This window comes from Macaca nemestrina, chromosome 9 (genome assembly GCF_043159975.1).
Source record: "Macaca nemestrina isolate mMacNem1 chromosome 9, mMacNem.hap1, whole genome shotgun sequence".
Lineage (NCBI taxonomy): Eukaryota > Metazoa > Chordata > Mammalia > Primates > Cercopithecidae > Macaca > Macaca nemestrina.
Window position 1 is genome coordinate 84,407,978 of NC_092133.1, and position 19,747 is coordinate 84,427,724.

General features: G+C 45.0%; 1 protein-coding gene across 1 annotated transcript in view; it reads right to left on the bottom strand.

Annotated features, from left to right (window-relative positions):
• Positions 1 to 425: 425 nt before the first annotated feature.
• The window catches only part of LOC105486680 (ANTXR like), a 52,789-nt gene continuing 33,467 nt past the window's right edge, over positions 426 to 19,747 (bottom strand). Inside the window, 1 exon segment of the mRNA XM_011749693.3 lies at positions 426 to 1,134. Coding sequence (XP_011747995.3) covers positions 649 to 1,134 — 486 coding nt within the window. The 3' untranslated portion in view covers positions 426 to 648.

Sequence of the window (19,747 nt, forward strand, 5' to 3'; positions counted from 1 at the left end):
TGTGGTGGCTCACGTCTGTAATCCCAAAGCTTTGGGAGGCCGAGGTGGGTGGATCACCTGAGGTCAGGAGTTTGAGACCAGCCTGACCAACATGGTGATACCCCATTTCTACTAAAAATACAAAAATTAGCCAGGCGTAGTGGCAGGCTCCTGTGATCCCAACTACTCGGGAAACTGAGGCAGGAGGAGAATCACTTGAACCTGGGAGGCGGAAGTTGCAATGAGTTGAGATCACACCATTGCACTTAGCCTGGGTGACAGAGTGAGACTCTGTTTCAAACAACAACAACAAAGAGAAAAAAAAAAAGCTAGGGAGGGAGACACAGTATTGAATTCATATTTCAAGACTTTTTGGACTTTTTAAATGGAGAATTTGGCCTAAGGCCTCATGTGTCCTAGCTGTTGATGATAGATGAAGTCGGGGATGTTGGGAGTGGAATGCATCTATGCCTGGCATCCCCACGGCACCAGGGCGCTGTGTTGTGGCAGGTGGAGTATAAATCCAGGTCACTCGTAGGACAAGCTCCCTGGTGACAAACGCAATCAATTTTGATCAGCAAGAATTCAACTCCTTTGACCATAAGAAAAGACTCAATGTGTATGTCCAGTTCAGCAACAAAAACCTGTTAATCTTGGGTATTTGGCGCATTAGAAGTTGGGCTCCGAGGGAGGGAGGGACAGAGGGGGTTCTGCAGTGTGCCTGAGCAGTGGGGACAACAGCGGCAGGATCCTGGAGGGAGGCCTTGAGCACCTAGCAGGGAGGAGGTGGCACCTGGAGGAGCAGGTGACGGGGAGGCACTGCCGGCCAGGTTGAAGGCAGCTCTTTGGACTGCACAGAGTCTGTGCTTGGGAAAAGTACTCCGGGCTGTGTCTCAGGCAGATCCTAGGGCTGCAGGGAGCCTGTTTGAGGGCAAGGCACTCCCTGCTGTGTTGGTTGTGTCTCAGGCACATCCTTGGGCTGCAGGGAGCCTGTTTGAGGGCGAGGCACTCCGGGCTGTGTCTCAGGCACATCTTTGGGCGGCAGGGAGCCTGTGGTAGGGAAAGGGACTCCTGGCTGTGTGGAAAGCAGATCCTTGGGCAGCATGGAGCCTGTGCGTATTGGGACTGTGCAAGGGCTAAGCTGAGGTACCTCCCCTGTAGGGAAGAGAAGAGAGAGAAGTTCACCATAATGGCATTGGAATTGTGCTCAGAAGGCTGTGGTTGCCTGGCTCAAGGGGTGAAGCCAGGACCCATCGGGACCTACACGGAGGGCCTTGATGAGCTCCTCCTCTCTCCCCTAGGTGCTGTCTCCAGCCTGGACTCCTCCTTCCAGACTTGGCTCTAGCGTTAAAAGTCCCCTCTGCCTCTCCAGGCAGCCCTGGGTCTCTGACTCTGGACTCCCTCAGCCCTTGGTTGAAATTGTTTGCTTCCCCCTGGCAGCTAGGAGGAGGGTTACCCAGTTACCTCTGTGCCCCAGCATGGCCTGGAAGGCTCTAGTGAGCATGTGGAAGGGATGAGCGCTCACCACAGCCCTCAAGGCTGGTTCCAGGGTCCCTTGGGTGCGTGATGAGCTGAGAAGGCAGCAGCTCCACGGTTCCCTTGGTTTGGAAAGAGGATGATCCAGACCCGTAGGAATAGCTAATTCTGTCTTGCAGAAGCAGCTGCTTTGCTTTCATCCTGGGCACACACCAGTGCAGCCAACCCACCACCCACACAGCTGCAAGCCACACAGAGATTGTCTTTGGGTTCGTCTGCGATGCCTGTCTCTCTGCTGGCTTCTTAGGCCAACGATCGGGGCAAGCCTGTCTGAAGACTTGATCTGGGCCTTTCTAAAAAGCCCTCAGGGTTACTCTAAGTAAGGTCAAAGGGACTGGGGTTCAATCTAGCCTCCGACCTCAGGCAAGTCACTCAACCTCTTGGGAATGGCTTTCCTATCTCTCAAATGGGCCCAGCAATACCAAACACGGATTGGTCACCCCAAGTCCATTCTTCCTGTCTTCCTTACTAACGAGACCTGATTTTGTTAAGAGAGGCAATGTGCACAACAAACCACCATGGCACATATTTACCTATGTAACAAACCTGCACATCTGCACATGTATTCCAGAACTTAAAATTAAAAAAAACAAAAACAAAAAAAGAGAGAGAGGCAAGGTGCTCAGCTGTAAAATGACCTTTTCCCAGTCTCCCTTGCTGAGCAATGTGGCCACGTGAATGCATTCTGGCAATGGAGTATAAACAGGAATTGTTGGGCATTGCTTTAAAGAAGGCTGCTTTCCCTTTTTCCTTCTTCTTCCTGCCTGGAGTATGAGTGTGATGCCTGGAGCTCCAGAAACCATCTTGTAAGCACGAAAACAAATTGAAAGCCTGGCCTTTTCAAGGAGAATTGTTAGGTTTCCCCAAAGCTGTTCTCTTGGGGCTTAGCAGGCAGGCAATGAGATTACAGTCTTTCTCAGAGCCCCTCAGCTCTCCCATTTCTCAATTTGTATAGGCTGTCCTCTGTTTCTGGAATGTTCTTCCTAATGTTGTCTGCCCAGTGAACTGCCGCTCCCCTTTTCAGACTCAGCTCCCGAGTGGCCTCCTCCAGGAAGCTCCTTATCCTTGCTCCCAGCTAAAGTGACCACCCTGCTTGGTCTTTCTGGTCATGTGCTGGCAGAAGGCTGAGCCCGTTGTGGGAATCGCCCTGTCCCTCTAGATGTGCCTGTCCCTGCTCTGCATGCATGAGGACTGTAACTGCATCCCCTTCCGCATCTGTGGCTGAAAGGCTGCAGCAGGCTCCCAGGATGTCGGTGGGCATATGCCACTTCGCCTTGACCTCCCCATCTGTGATGTGGCGCTGATGATACCCACAGACCACGGCAGGAGCAGCAGCCCATCAACGCTTGTGGCTTCCCTGGCGTGGGGCCTGCTCAGCTCCTTCTCCACTCAAGGCCACCCTTCCCAGGCTGTCTGGAATCCCAGGGGTCCCCTGCCAGGCCAGTCTCAGCCTAATGGTCCCCAGGAAACCCTCCATTCCGCACAGGTATTCCCCAGAGCGTGCAGACTTTGAGCTTGCTTGAACCTGTCATTCATGCATAAAGCCTCCCCTTGGGCATGTGAGTGACAAGTGCCTCAAATGCTGGATTCCCTTATGGAGACGGTCCCTCTCTTACTGAGAGGGGCCCTTCTCCCCTCTAGGCCCCATCCTGGGACCTGCCCTCTCCTGCCCCTGCCCTCCTAATCCCCATCCAGGATGATGCTCACTTTCCTCTTGTGCCCCCTCAGACCCTGTCCTGAGCCACCTGTGTCTGCAGCTGCCTGTCCACCCTCCTCCATGCCTGATTGGGCTCCTGCCACCTGTTCAGGGATTCAGGCTTCCTTCTTAGTACAGTCCAAGTGTGTCAGCCTGCTCTCCCTGGCTCCGCCCATCCCCAAATCTAGTCCTCCCAGGACCATCTTCCCTCCCAGCTCACATCCTCCAGAGATGCTCTGCACTGCTGGCAGGATCCAGTCCCTCCACCCAGCCTGCATGCCAGACCTTCCCCTGCCAGGCTCTTGGGGTCTCCACACCCTGCCTTCAGGCAATCAAATCCCAGCTACTAGAAGAGCTGGCTGTGCCCTGGCACCCTCCCTCGCTTCTCTGCCTTGAGGGCTCTGCTCCTTACCTCTCCATGTTGCACATCTAAGCCCAGCCATCCTGAGCCTCAGCCTCAGCTCTGATGCTGCCTCTGACAAGCTGCCTTCCTTGAAGGGGAGCACTCTGGTCCCAAAGCCCCAGAGCACTAGAGCTGAGTCTCTTTCTCTTTCTCCAGCTTCTCTCTCTCCTTGCAGCACAGAGTTGGGGTCCCTTCACATAACAGCACCCTCACCCTGCCTGCCCCAGGTCACACACAAAGCTCAAGGCCGAACCCAGAGCAAGAGCGACCAGAGAGTCTATGGGCTTGGCCCAGACCTCCGCCTGGAGGCACACAGATGATTTCTCCACCTTTCCTTGGGGCTCAGGAAGGTTCAGCACTGTATTGCACCCACCACTGCCCTCCTGCCCACAAGCCGACTGATCTCAGAGCATAGGTCACTTCATCAGTGCTGGGCCATAGTCCAGGCCTCACAGAGGTGGCTTTGTCATGGGGGCTCAAAACCCCACCTCACTCCTCCTGGGCACCACGCACACTATACGGCCCAGGCAAGATCTTGGCATCTGCTCAGTGCTCTCCTCTGTCCACTCAGGCCTCAGCCCCAACCATTTTTCCTCTGAGCAATCCCTGGGGGCAGCCAAGGCCATTGTGCTCACACCCTCTTCTGGCATGGTTAGAAGGCATGGCGGAACCAGAAAGGATAATGCCACTCCCAGAAGGAGGTGGCCCCTCCTCCTGGCACTGCCCACCCAGCCTGGGGGACCTGTGATGATGTTGTGAGGGGCTGCCTCTGTTCATCTTTGTGGGAGGGGGAAGTGCCAGCTATGGGGTTCCAGGGGCCTGCTAACTGCTGTCCACTCGTTTCTCCCTGCCTTCCATCAACCCTGACACCAGCGCTGGGTGAGGGCAGGGGTGAGTCACCCTGCCCAGCCCCTGTTCCTTCCTTTTATTCATCTCTACTCACAGCTATTCCTTCTTTTTATCCATCTCTACTCACAGATTGTGAGTCCACTAACATTTTTAATAAGTTACCCTTTTACCATGAAGATGAAACAAAACAAAACAAAACAAAACACCCAGATGCTTACAAAGAAAGACCTTCTGATTAGCCAGGTCTTCCTGCGATAAACACCTTTACTCCATGGCCTAAAACTGAGCTTCGAGCCACTGTAAAGGGCTTCCCTGACCCAAGGATGAAGCCTCAAGGGTTTACTGAGGAATTTAGAATGGCTCCCTGACCTTAGCCAATTTATTCACATAATATTGGGGCCTGGAGAAGCTAAGAAATGGATGGCAGCAGCAGAATGGGGTGGACCTGAGGAGGATATTAAAGACCCCCGAAAACCCCTGCATGAGAAGGGTAAAATGAGCTAGAAAAAATGCTGAAAACATTTTACATTCAGGTCCTAAGATCATTCCAGAAAAGATTGACTGGTGCATCATCCAACCCTGCAGACCAAAGCAGGAGGAACCAGTTTCAGATTACAGAACTTGTTAGAAGCACTGTTTCTGAAACATTTTATGCTCAAAATATAGCACAGAGTATTTCCTTCAGGGACTGGAATGGCATTAACTGCTGTATTTACAAATGAACTCCGTCCTGAACTTGGCAGTTCAATTAAAACACATAAGCCAGGATGGAAAGTTACAGACATGACTGAATTGGTGGCCTTAGCTGAACATTTTGAGACTCTAGAGCAAGAAAAAACCCAAAAGGCTAACGATCTTATGCCTCTCCAATTACAACAGTTACAGGGGCCAAGACCAAAGGGTCCTTCCCATTTTTATTTTAAATCACAAGCAAGAGGTCCAGAATAAGGAATTCCTTATCCCAAGGTGGATGACTTAATCGCAAACACCCAGGACACTGAGAAAGGAGATGGTTGACTTTTGTCTCAGTCCACCACCAAGCCTTCTCCCTTTAGGCTGAACTGGTTCACCACTAGAGGGGACCCAAGAGATTTTAATGCTCAGGATAATAAAAATAGACAAGGCTCAGGGATTCTCTGGTAAACTGCTCCCCAAAATACCTTTAAATAAACATAGAAAAACAAGACTTAAGCTGGGAATCCTGTGCAATGCTGGTGTATACCAGGGTCGCCTTATCCAGCATAAACCCTACTTTAATAAGCCAACGAATCTCTTGGAGTGAAAAGATCATCTCTGTGGTGAGCGTTTCAAATCAAGTTCAAGAGGCTTCTGTATCTGAACCCGTCTAATCAACTTGGGGCTATTTGCAGGAAAATGTACCTTTCTACTATGTAATACTGATCCAGTAAACTTGCCAGGGCAGGACTTTCAAAGTTGAAAGGGCACATACAATTCTCCTCAGAGGGAGAAGCAATCGTAGAGATTCCTGAGTCTCCTGAACCAGAACGGTTGTGCTCTCTACAGACAGATCGATAAGATCAAAACTCAGGCCCATAACGAAACACCTTTCTAAAACCCCGGAATATTTATGGGTCTCTACCTCAAATGATAAAGAATTAAAAGTGTGGAGTCTATAAAGGTCCAAACTGGTCATTCTAAGTCTTTCCTTAAATTACTCCAATATACACTAAAACCTAATGACATTAAAGGGCTCTCACAATTGCAGGAGACTTAACTAAGCTAGGATTTAGAGTTCCACGTATCAGTCTTTGTTAACACTTCCATCCTTCCAGTTAAAAAACCAAATGAATGAGATTGAAGATTTGTTCAAGATCTATAGCTAATTAATACAATTATAATACCAAGATTTCCCATAGTCCCAAATTTGAATACTTTATTATCTAATGTACCCACTGATTTAAAGTGGTTCATGGTAACAGACCTCCACTCAACCTTCTTTAGCATTCCAGTTCATAAAGAGAGTCAACATTTATTTGCTTTCACTAGGAAAAATCAGCAGTACACCCGGCCTTTTCTATTTTTCCCAGGCATTGCCTCAGTACTTAATAACCCTACAGTCTTCTGGACATTCTACTGTTACTCAGTATGTAGATGACCTTTTATGCTCTCCCGCTCAACAGTGCTCTGAAATTGACTCAATTTACCTTTTATAGCAACTCACACATAAAGGTCACAAGGCCTTGATGGAAAAACTTCAATTTTCAAGAGAAAAAGTTCACTATTTGGGACATGACTTGACTGCTGAAGGGATTTCCCTCTCGCCTGGGAGAATTAAAAACTATTCAACATTTTCCTCGGCCTGGAACCGAAAGACATTTAAGAGGTTTTCTTGTACTCACAGGACATTGAGGATCCTGGGTTCCAAATTTTCCCTGAATCGCCTCACCATTGTTTTAGCTCACTAGAAATGCAGTATGGGAATCTTTACCTTGGAAAGACAGTCCAGGCTTTTAACCATGAAATTGGCCTTATGACAGCCTCCGGCTTCAGGACTTCCAGACTACGCTAAACCTTTTACCTTGGTTGTTCATGAACACAACAATCAGGTACTGGAAGTTCCTACTCAAGAACACGGGGGAAACATAGGCCCACTGCATATTCCAGCCTGCAGTTAGACCCAGTAGTTAGGGCATATTCAAATCATTTAAAAGCAGTAGTAGCAGCAGCCAAGTTGGAAGCTTCATCTGAGCTGGTTTTAGGGAATGAACTCAATTCACAAGTTCAACATACTGTGAAAAGTCTATTAAATTTCAACAAAACACAACATTTTTCAGCAAGCCAGCTAACATCTTATGAAATTCTTCCTCCTATCTTCTAATCTCCATCTAAAATGCTGCAACCTACTTAACCCTGCTATTGTATTAACTCCACCTGACTCTGGTGATGACCACATTGTGTAAGTGCAGTATTGGAAGTAGTGGCCTCTTGTGTTGATTTACGAGACAGTACGTTAGCTAATCCTGAGTTATTATTTCTTTTGTTCATAGGTCCTATGCCAAAAACTCAAAAGAAAATATCAGGCAGGATATGCCATTACCACCCAAAATGAGCTAATAGAGGAGGGAACTCTTCCTCAACTGAAGTCAGCTCAACCCACAGGCTTTTTGCTCTCACCCAAGTCTGTCCTACAGCTAAGGACAAATCAGTAAATATTTAGACAAATAGAAGACATACTTTTGGAGTAGTACACAATTTTGGCATGTTATGGAAACAACAAGGGTTTCTTACTTCTACTGGGATCCCCATTAAAAAAACGGACTTCAAGTAGATAAACTCCTTTCTGCTACCTGGTTACCATCAGAGATTGCCATTATTAAGATTGAAGCTCATACCTGTAAAACTGAACCTGAATATAAAAGGGGGCCGGGCGCGGTGGCTCACGCCTGTAATCCCAGCACTTTGGGAGGCCGAGGCGGGCGGATCACAAGGTCAGGAGATCGAGACCACGGTGAAACCCCGTCTCTACTAAAAATACAAAAAATTAGCCGGGCGCGGTTGTGGGCGCCTGTAGTCCCAGCTACTCGGGAGGCTGAGGCAGGAGAATGGCGTGAACCCGGGAGGCGGAGCTTGCAGTGAGCCGAGATCGCGCCACTGCACTCCAGCCTGGGCGACAGAGCAAGACTCCGTCTCAAAAAAAAAAAAAAAAAAAAAAAAAAGAATATAAAAGGGATGCTCTTGAAGATATGTATGCCAAATCAGCTAGTGCTGAAACTGTTAGGATATACAATTTAAATTAACTCTGTAAGATTGATCCAAGTCAATTCCCTCATGATGACCTACTCAATAAACACTGCAGTGCACTTGATTTGGAAAAATAAATTTGGTATCTAAAGGATATAAATTCAATGTTAAGCATAGACTCACAGAGGGCTCAGCTGGCTGCTTGGCCCTTCCTGAGTCTTGGAAGCTTCTATTATTAAAAGCTCTGCATTCCACAGCTCGTCCTGGAACAGAATCCACGTTACAAAGAAATATTGGTGGGATGACTGTTCCAGAATTGCTAAAATGGTTTATAATCAATGTTTGGTTTGTCAAACTCATAATCCTGGGAAAACAATAAAAACTTCAGGTAGTATATTTTCACCACTTGATGGGAAAGTTTTTTTTTTTTTTTTTTTTTTTGAGACAGAGTCTCACTCTGTCACCCAGGCTGGAGTGCAGTGGCACGATCTTGGCTCACTGCAACCTCTGCCTCCCAGGTTCAAGTGATTCTCCTGCCTCAGCCTCCCAAGTAGCTGGGATTACAGGCACATGCCATCACACCTGGCTAATTTTTTATATTTTTAATAGAGATGGGGTTTCACCATATTGGCCAGGCTGGTCTCAAACTCTTGACCTTGTGATCTGCCTGCCTTTTGAACACTTACAGATGGACTTCATTCAGTTGCCAACCTCAACAGGGTATCAGTATGTCCTTGTAGTAGTTTGTATGTTTTCTGGTTAAGTAAAGGCTTTCCCATGTGGGAAAGCTGATGCAATGACAATAGACAAGAAACTATCAGAAAATGTGTTTCCTTCTGGCGACTCACCGGAGAAATCTCCAGCAATAAGGAAACTCATTTTACTGGGCAAATTATAAAGCACTTAAATAAGATATTATGGACATGATGGCACTATCATTGTCCTTAGCCCTCTGTCTTCTGGAAAAGTTAAAAGAACAAATGACATCTTAAAACTCAAATTGACAAAGTTAACTGAGTCAATTGGGTTGCCTTAGCCAAAGGTACTGTCATTGGCTTTGATGATATTCAGATATGCTCCTACTGGAAAACATAAGTTGATACCTTATGAAATAGTCACTGGAAGGCATATGCCCCTAGGAATAGAACCGCATGCCTCTCCCACTCTCCTAAACTCTGATATGCCTGAAGTTGGAAGGCTTTAATGCATTATGTCAAAGTGTATTCTCACTATGTAAAGGAAGCTTTTTATGGTGCACTAACTGAGGATAATCAAACTCTTCATGGTCTGGAATCTGTAGCTTGGGTCTTCTGGAAATGACGTCAGAGGAAAATTGCTTTGAACCTCATTGGAAGGGACCATACCAAGTCCTTGTCACCACCCACACTGCAGTGAGGCTTCAGGGACTTGGACCTCGGGTCCACATTTCACAACTCAGAAAGGCCCCTTCAAACTCTTGGGACTGTATATCTCTTGGAGACTTTAAGTTAAACCTGATGAGAGAAATTTCTCCCCAGAAGCAGACAACATCCTAGAAATGGACAACTTTTCAAAGATTATAAATTAAGATTTCTCTGACATCATGGAAACCTTAAGCTTTTGTCTTTCCCCCTCATTTCCTGCTGTCCTAATCCTTTACTTTTCTCTACAAGAAAATTCATGGGACCATAATCAGTGGATGGCTTTAGCTCAAGCTTCTGCTCTAGCATAAAACCCGAGTAATTGGGTTTGTGGGCTAAAACCAAAAAAATGAAGAAACAATTCCATTAATACCAGTGTCACTCTATGTTCCCAAAGAGAATCACCCTGAAACTCCAAAGGAAGAGTGGAAAGTTATCCTTGATACACTAAACATCACTGCTACTTGCTTTTCTGCACTTGCTAGAAACAACACTCTAACATTTCCAACTACTAATGATTGTTACCAAATATAGAAAATCTATTCAAGTGATACCTGCAAAAGGTATATTTGGCTTCCAGGCACTAGTCCCTCAAGACCTGGGAATTACCTGTGTGGGTACAAATAATTACTTGTATAATGTCACCAGATTAAATTCAGTAGGGTACTTTTTAAAAACTAAATGTGGTTATATACCTTTACAACTATTATAAGGGAAGTACAAAAAAGCAAACTTCCTTTTATGCAGACTAATGGGAAAACAATTTTTTTTGAGACAAAGTCTCCCTCTGTACCCCATGCTGGAGTGCAGTGGCATGATCTTGGTTCACTACAACCTGTGCCTTCTGGGTTCAAGCAATTCTCATGCCTCAGTCTCCCAAGAACCTGGAATTACAGGCATGTGCCACCACACCCAGCTAATTTTTGGATTTTTGGTAGAGATGGGGTTTTGCCATGTTGGCCAGGCTGGTCTTGAACTCCTGGCCTCAAGCAATCTGCCCACCTCGGCCTCCCAAAGTGCTGGGATTACAGGAGTGAGCCACCATGCCGGGCCATGGGTGAACAAATTTAACAAACCCTTGCTCAAAGACAACTAAATGGCCCACTCTTCCAACCCCTAAGGGCCTATATTGAGTCAGCAGAGAATCTGCTTATTCCATTCTGCTGAACCCCTGGGAGGTCTGCCTGGCTATAAAATTTAAGAATTTCCCCAATTTAATGATTAGCTCTAAATTTCATACAGTGGGTTCCCCACTACCAGCAAGAATGAGGCCCCAGGAAACCAACTGAAATCTTTCCTCAGTAGAAACTATCTCCTCTTTGTCTGTTTCAAAGTTGGTGCTAACTTCAGTTATTGACTGTTTTTGCTTCTGATCACAGGAGCTATCATGGGAAATTCCGTGGCAAAGTATTTGAAAGGCAGGAGTTAGTCATATCAAATAGCCAGATGTGAACCATGGGTAAAAGTCATACTCCAAAAGAGAGATGATGACACATGCATTCACATGGAACATCATGCAGCTTCAGATCTCCTTTTTGCTACAGTTGAAGGCTTGTGTTCGGTACTGAACACAAGTGAATGTTGTACCTATCTCTCCTCTGATCTTGTTACTACAGAAAGTTTAATTTACAAGGTGGCTGGTATTACTGTTTTCTTAGACTCTACCACCAAATACATTAAGAAAATCTCTCAAGAGAAATGAGCACATAATGTGTTCATGGGAGCAACTGACAGTTGATTTGCAGGCATCCTAAATGGTGGATGACAAACTTGGGTTTTCTAATCTTTATATTTATTCTAGTGACGTTCCAGGCTACCATGCTTGTGTTACCAGGCTAACAACAAAGTTGAATGCCTCTATAAATCAGGCCATTTTACAGTGAATTATGGCCTGTACACCCTGAACAAAGACTATGACCAATCGACTGAAATACTGTTGAGATGCCTGTACTGCCTGAACCGTGACTTGATTGATTTGGGACAGTTTGCTTCATAAGAAATATTGTTAAGGAGTTCACTTTGGTCTTTGGATATCATCCTCTTTGTAGTCATCCTAATAGTCTCTGTGGTCCACTCCACCCTCTGAAACTTTCTATGTTTTGTATGCAACCATCCATTGAGCATAAGTGGTCTCACTTCCACTAAGTCAGCAACAGCAGACAAAAGTATTGAACTGGCATGATGTTGTGACTTGTGAATTCCATGCTGAGATCAAATAACTCATTTATGATGGTGACAGAGAGTGGCATCAATGCCCAAAGTTTTGGTCAACCTCTCCAAATTGAGAGGCCTCTCAAAAGAGTGAAATTGTTAAATGAAACTAAAATTTGGCCTGAGAAAGCCTCCATACTCCCATATTTGAGTTCTCACATATGAACACAACCTAACTCAGTACCTAAAAACTGAAAACCCAACTGTGGAGTGTGCTTCTATAACAGGAGCTGAGCCTCGACCATTCACAGCAGCCACACTTCAGCCACTCACAGCAGCCAACTGTTCAAATGAGGAGGACACACAGAGCTGTCGCCAGTTCCGCTGTTTCCGTACCTCAGTTCCGTTTTCTCTACGCTGTTTTGCCTTCTCTGTTCAGAAATCTTATTTGACCCTGTGGTAGCCCTGGAACCTCTCTGAGTCCGTCCTGACTCTGGGGGCTGCCCTATTTGGAATCATGTTTTGTTTTTTTCTGCTCAACTAAACTCTGTTGCATTTAATTTGTCTGACGTTTTTCTTTTGACATATGTCAAACAATCCTTAAACACCCGTAAGTGCACTTGAGCTCACCTGCATACACACTGTCAGTACCAGGGGCTACTACCACAGTCACACACTCTATTTATTCCAGGGAGTGTATGCGCGATTCGGGTCCATTATTTTATCAGCCTCTTGTTTTTCATTATTTTTGTTTTGTTTGGTGTTTTGAGACGGAGTCTTGCTCTGTTGCCCAGGCTGAAGTGCAGTGGCGCAGTCTCAGCTCACTGCAACCTCTGCCTCCTGGGTTCACGCCATTCTCCTGCCTCAGCCTCCCGAGTAGCTGGGCCTATAGGTGCCCGCCACCACATCTGGCTAATTTTTTGTATTCTTTAGTAGAGATGGGATTTCACTGTGTTAGCCAGGATGATCTCGATCTCCTGACCTCGTAATCCGCCTGCCTCCACCTCCTAAAGTGCTGGGATTACAGGCATGAGCCACTGCGTCCAGCCGTTTTTCATCATTTTAATTTTTGGAGCTTAATGTTTAACATTGGATAAGGCAAATCTTCTCTCACTGCTTTTCTGTATTAAAAATTCCTTAATGATTCTTGACTGTCTTTTTTTTTCAAGTGAACTTGCCATTTTGATAAAATTCCCTAAAAATGTTTCATTACAATTTTCACTAAAATAACATATTAAGCTCATGAAATCCTCTGGGGAAAGTTGACATTGTGCTCTAGATTTTTATATTTTCAAATTTGTCTTGTACCAATAAGTAAAGTTTTATGGTTTCTTTTCATCATGGTCAGCACATTTGTGTTACACTTACACATAGGTATTACATTTTTTGTGGCTGTTGTAAAGAGAAAGGAATCTTTCATGTTTATTTCCACCTCCTTTGTTTCTACTTATTTATTGCAAAACATTCCAGTAAAAACTTAACCACAATAATTCCAGACCTAGTGTTTACCCACTGCTGAGGGATCCCCTTGATTTCCTCCGGAGCAGGACCCAGGGCACTAACACTGAGGCCACCTCCTCTCCTCTGCCCCAGCCTATCCCAGGAGATACAGGGAGCGCTAAGGTATGGGTCTGTACTTGCACTGATGGAGAGGAGCAGGGTTGGGTGCCTCACAGTAGAGGAGACCTCCAGGTAGCTGCCCCCTGAATCCGTGGGGTAAGTGTAAGGCGATGAGGAGGTTCCTGGAGTTTGAGAGGGTCTCCTTCCTCACTGCCTCTCTACTGATTGCAGATATCTAAGCCAGCAACTGATCACTTCTCACATCAGCTCAACCACTCTAAGGTGAAGGGACATTTCCTGAAGTGATTGGCAAACAATTAGAAACCTTAATTGCCAGTGCTTTGGAGTTTTGGCTCAATCTTTGGATTTCCTGATTATGTTACAGAAGTGTGTGTGTGTGTGTCTGTGTGTGTGGGTGTGTGTGTGTGTGTGTTGGGGTGGAGGGGTGGAGGGGTGGTGCTGAGGAGTCGAAGGAAAGCTTGCTATAATTGCAATACCAAAGTTATGATCTGAAACTTTCCCAAAAAGTGCTGGCTTCAAGAACGACTGCAAGCTGGGATTCCTGGACAGTTGGAGGCCACAGCCAGCCTGGCTTTGCCACGCCTGTCCCTTGGTCTAGCACCCTCCATGGGTACATGATCAGGAGGAGAACTCAGAAGCTCCATGGTCATGAATGGATCCTAAGGCCCGTCTGCATTAAGCTCCAATTGTTACCCAGAACAACTCTCCCAGCAAACGTGAGCACGAATTTAGAAGGAGGTCTGCAGGTGACAGTGTGAAATCAAGATAATAATATTCACAAGGGGCGGAGCAAGATGGCCGAATAGGAGCAGCTCCAGTCTCCAACTCCCAGCGTGAGCGACACAGAAGACCGGTGATTTCTGCATTTTCAACTGAGGTACTGGGTTCATCTCACTGGGGAGTGCCGGACGATCGGTGCTGGTCAGCTGCTACAGCCCGACCAGCGAGAGCTGAAGCAGGGCGAGGCATCGCCTCACCTGGGAAGCGCAAGGGGGAAGGGAATCCCTTTTCCTAGCCAGGTGAACTGAGATACACAACACCTGGAAAATCAGGTAACTCCCACCCCAATACTGTGCTTTAAGCAAACAGGCACACCAGGAGATCATATCCCACACCTGGCCGGGAGGGTCCCACACCCACGGAGCCTCCCTCATTGCTAGCACAGCAGTCTGTGATCTACCGGCAAGGCAGCAGCGAGGCTGGGGGAGGGGCGCCCGCCATTGCTGAGGCTTAAGTAGGTAAACAAAGCTGCTGGGAAGCTCGAACTGGGTGGAGCTCACAGCAGCTCAAGGAAACCTGCCTGTCTCTGTAGACTCCACCTCTGGGGACAGGGCACAGTAAACAATAACAAAAACAGCAGAAACCTCTGCAGACGCAAACGACTCTGTCTGACAGCTTTGAAGAGAGCAGTGGATCTCCCAACACGGAGGTTGAGATCTGAGAAGGGACAGACTCCCTGCTCAAGTGGGTCCCTGACCCCTGAGTAGCCTAACTGGGAGATATCCCCCACTAGGGGCAGTCTGACACCCCACACCTCACAGGGTGGAGTACACCCCTGAGAGGAAGCTTCCAAAGCAAGAATCAGACAGGTACACTCACTGTTCAGAAATATTCTATCTTCTGCAGCCTCTGCTGCTGATACCCAGGCAAACAGGGTCTGGAGTGGACCTCAAGCAATCTCCAACAGACCTACAGCTGAGGGTCCTGACTGTTAGAAGGAAAACTATCAAACAGGAAGGGCACCTACACCAAAACCCCATCAGTACATCACCATCATCAAAGACCAGAGGCAGATAAAACCACAAAGATGGGGAAAAAGCAGGGCAGAAAAGCTGGAAATTCAAAAAATAAGAGTGCATTTCCCCCGAGATGCGATGAGCACAGCTCATCGCCAGCAACGGATCAAAGCTGGATGGAGAATGACTTTGATGAGATGAGAGAAGAAGGCTTCAGTCCATCAAATTTCTCAGAGCTAAAGGAGGAATTACGTACCCAGCACAAAGAAACTAAAAATCTTGAAAAAAAAGTGGAAGAATTGATGGCTAGAGTAATTAATGCAGAGAAGGTCCTAAACGAAATGAAAGAGATGAAAACCATGACACGAGAAATACGTGACAAATGCACAAGCTTCAGTAACCGACTCGATCAACTGGAAGAAAGAGTATCAGCGATTGAGGATCAAATGAATGAAATGAAGCGAGAAGAGAAACCAAAAGAAAAAAGAAGAAAAAGAAATGAACAAAGCCTGCAAGAAGTATGGGATTATGTAAAAAGACCAAATCTACATCTGATTGGGGTGCCTGAAAGTGAGGGGGAAGATGGAACCAAGTTGGAAAACACTCTTCAGGATATCATCCAGGAGAACTTCCCCAACCTAGTAGGGCAGGCCAACATTCAAATCCAGGAAATACAGAGAACGCCACAAAGATACTCCTCGAGAAGAGCAACTCCAAGACACATAATTGCCAGATTCACCAAAGTTGAAATGAAGGAAAAAATCTTAAGGGCAGCCAGAGAGAAAGGTCGGGTTACCCACAAAGGGAAGCCCATCAGACTAACAGCAGATCTCTCGGCAGAAACTCTCCAAGCCAGAAGAGAGTGGGGGCCAATATTCAACATTCTTAAAGAAAAGAATTTTAAACCCAGAATTTCATATCCAGCCAAACTAAGTTTCATAAGTGAAGGAGAAATAAAATCCTTTACAGATAAGCAAATGCTTAGAGATTTTGCCACCACTAGGCCTGCCTTACAAGAGACCCTGAAGGAAGCACTAAACATGGAAAGGAACAACCGGTACCAGCCATTGCAAAAACATGCCAAAATGTAAAGACCATCGAGGCTAGGAAGAAACTGCATCAACTAACGAGCAAAATAACCAGTTAATATCATAATGGCAGGATCAAGTTCACACATAACAATATTAACCTTAAATGTAAATGGACTAAATGCTCCAATTAAAAGACACAGACTGGCAAACTGGATAAAGAGTCAAGACCCATCAGTCTGCTGTATTCAGGAGACCCATCTCACACGCAGAGACATACATAGGCTCAAAATAAAGGGATGGAGGAAGATTTACCAAGCAAATGGAGAACCAAAAAAAACGGGGGTTGCAATACTAGTCTCTGATAAAACAGACTTTAAACCATCAAAGATCAAAAGAGACAAAGAAGGCCGTTACATAATGGTAAAGGGATCAATTCAACAGGAAGAGCTAACTATCCTAAATATATATGCACCCAATACAGGAGCACCCAGATTCATAAAGCAAGTCCTTAGAGACTTACAAAGAGACTTAGACTCCCATACAATAATAATGGGAGACTTCAACACTCCACTGTCAACATTAGACAGATCAACGAGACAGAAAGTTAACAAGGATATCCAGGAATTGAACTCATCTCTGCAGCAGGCAGACGTAATAGACATCTATAGAACTCTCCACCCCAAATCAACAGAATATACATTCTTCTCAGCACCACATCATACTTACTCCAAAATTGACCACGTAATTGGAAGTAAAGCACTCCTCAGCAAATGTACAAGAACAGAAATTATAACAAACTGTCTCTCAGACCACAGTGCAATCAAACTAGAACTCAGGACTAAGAAACTCAATCAAAACCGCTCAACTACATGGAAACTGAACAACCTGCTCCTGAATGACTACTGGGTACATAACGAAATGAAGGCAGAAATAAAGATGTTCTTTGAAACCAATGAGAACAAAGATACAACATACCAGAATCTCTGAGACACATTTAAAGCAGTGTGTAGAGGGAAATTTATAGCACTAAATGCCCACAAGAGAAAGCAGGAAAGATCTAAAATTGACACTCTAACATCGCAATTAAAAGGACTAGAGAAGCAAGAGCAAACACATTCGAAAGCTAGCAGAAGGCAAGAAATAACTAAGATCAGAGCAGAACTGAAGGAGATAGAGACACAAAAAACCCTCCAAAAAATCAATGAATCCAGGAGTTGGTTTTTTGAAAAGATCAACAAAATTGACAGACCACTAGCAAGACTAATAAAGAAGAAAAGAGAGAAGAATCAAATCGACGCAATTAAAAATGATAAGGGGATATCACCACCGACCCCACAGAAATACAAACTACCATCAGAGAATACTATAAACACCTCTACGCAAATAAACTGGAAAATCTAGAAGAAATAGATAATTTCCTGGACACTTACACTCTTCCAAGACTAAATCAGGAAGAAGTTGAATCCCTGAATAGACCAATAGCAGGCTCTGAAATTGAGGCAATAATTAATAGCCTACCAACCAAAAAAAGTCCAGGACCAGATGGATTCACAGCTGAATTCTACCAGAGGTACAAGGAGGAGTTGGTACCATTCCTTCTGAAACTATTCCAATCCATAGAAAAAGAGGGAATCCTCCCTAACTCATTTTATGAGGCCAACATCATCCTGATACCAAAGCCTGGCAGAGACACAACAAAAAAAGAGAATTTTAGACCAATATCCCTGATGAACATTGATGCAAAAATCCTCAATAAAATACTGGAAAACCGGATTCAGCAACACATCAAAAAGCTTATCCACCATGATCAAGTGGGCTTCATCCCTGGGATGCAAGGCTGGTTCAACATTCGCAAATCAATAAACATAATCCAGCATATAAACAGAACCAAAGACAAGAACCACATGATTATCTCAATAGATGCAGAAAAGGCTTTTGACAAAATTCAACAGCCCTTCATGCTAAAAACGCTCAATAAATTCGGTATTGATGGAACGTACCTCAAAATAATAAGAGCTATTTATGACAAACCCACAGCCAATATCATACTGAACGGGCAAAAACTGGAAAAATTCCCTTTGAAAACTGGCACAAGACAGGGATGCCCTCTCTCACCACTCCTATTCAACATAGTGTTGGAAGTTCTGGCTAGGGCAATTAGGCAAGAGAAAGAAATCAAGGGCATTCAGTGAGGAAAAGAAGAAGTCAAATTGTCCCTGTTTGCAGATGACATGATTGTATATTTAGAAAACCCCATTCTCTCAGCCCAAAATCTCCTTAAGCTGATAAGCAACTTCAGCAAAGTCTCAGGATACAAAATTAATGTGCAAAAATCACAAGCATTCTTATACACCAGTATCAGACAAACAGAGAGCCAAATCAGGAATGAACTTCCATTCACAATTGCTTCAAAGAGAATCAAATACCTAGGAATCCAACTTACAAGGGATGTAAAGGACCTCTTCAAGGAGAACTACAAACCACTGCTCAGTGAAATAAAAGAGGACACAAACAAATGGAAGAACATACCATGCTCATGGATAGGAAGAATCAATATCGTGAAAATGGCCATACTGCCCAAGGTAATTTATAGATTCAATGCCATCCCCATCAAGCTACCAATGAGTTTCTTCACAGAATTGGAAAAAACTGCTTTAAAGTTCATATGGAACCAAAAAAGAGCCCGCATCTCCAAGACAATCCTAAGTCAAAAGAACAAAGCTGGAGGCATCACGCTACCTGACTTCAAACTATACTACAAGGCTACAGTAACCAAAACAGCATGGTACTGGTACCAAAACAGAGATATAGACCAATGGAACAAAACAGAGTCCTCAGAAATAATGCCACACATCTACGGCCATCTGATCTTTGACAAACCTGAGAGAAACAAGAAATGGGGAAAGGATTCCCTATTTAATGAATGGTGCTGGGAAAATTGGCTAGCCATAAGTAGAAAGCTGAAACTGGATCCTTTCCTTACTCCTTATACGAAAATTAATTCAAGATGGATTAGAGACTTAAATGTTAGACCTAATACCATAAAAATCCTAGAGGAAAACCTAGGTAGTACCATTCAGGACATAGGCATGGGCAAAGACTTCATGTCTAAAACACCAAAAGCAACGGCAGCAAAAGCCAAAATTGACAAATGGGATCTCATTAAACTAAAGAGCTTCTGCACAGCAAAAGAAACTACCATCAGAGTGAACAGGCAACCTACAGAATGGGAGAAAATTTTTGCAATCTACTCATCTGACAAAGGGCTAATATCCAGAACCTACAAAGAACTCAAACAAATTTACAAGAAAAAAACAAACAACCCATCAAAAAGTGGGCAAAGGATATGAACAGACATTTCTCAAAAGAAGACATTCATACAGCCAACAGACACATGAAAAAATGCTCATCATCACTGGCCATCAGAGAAATGCAAATCAAAACCACAATGAGATACCATCTCACACCAGTTAGAATGGCGATCATTAAAAAGTCAGGAAACAACAGGTGCTGGAGAGGATGTGGAGAAATAGGAACGCTTTTACACTGTTGGTGGGATTGTAAACTAGTTCAACCATTATGGAAAACAGTATGGCGATTCCTCAAGGATCTAGAACTAGATATACCATATGACCCAGCCATCCCATTACTGGGTATATACCCAAAGGATTATAAATTATGCT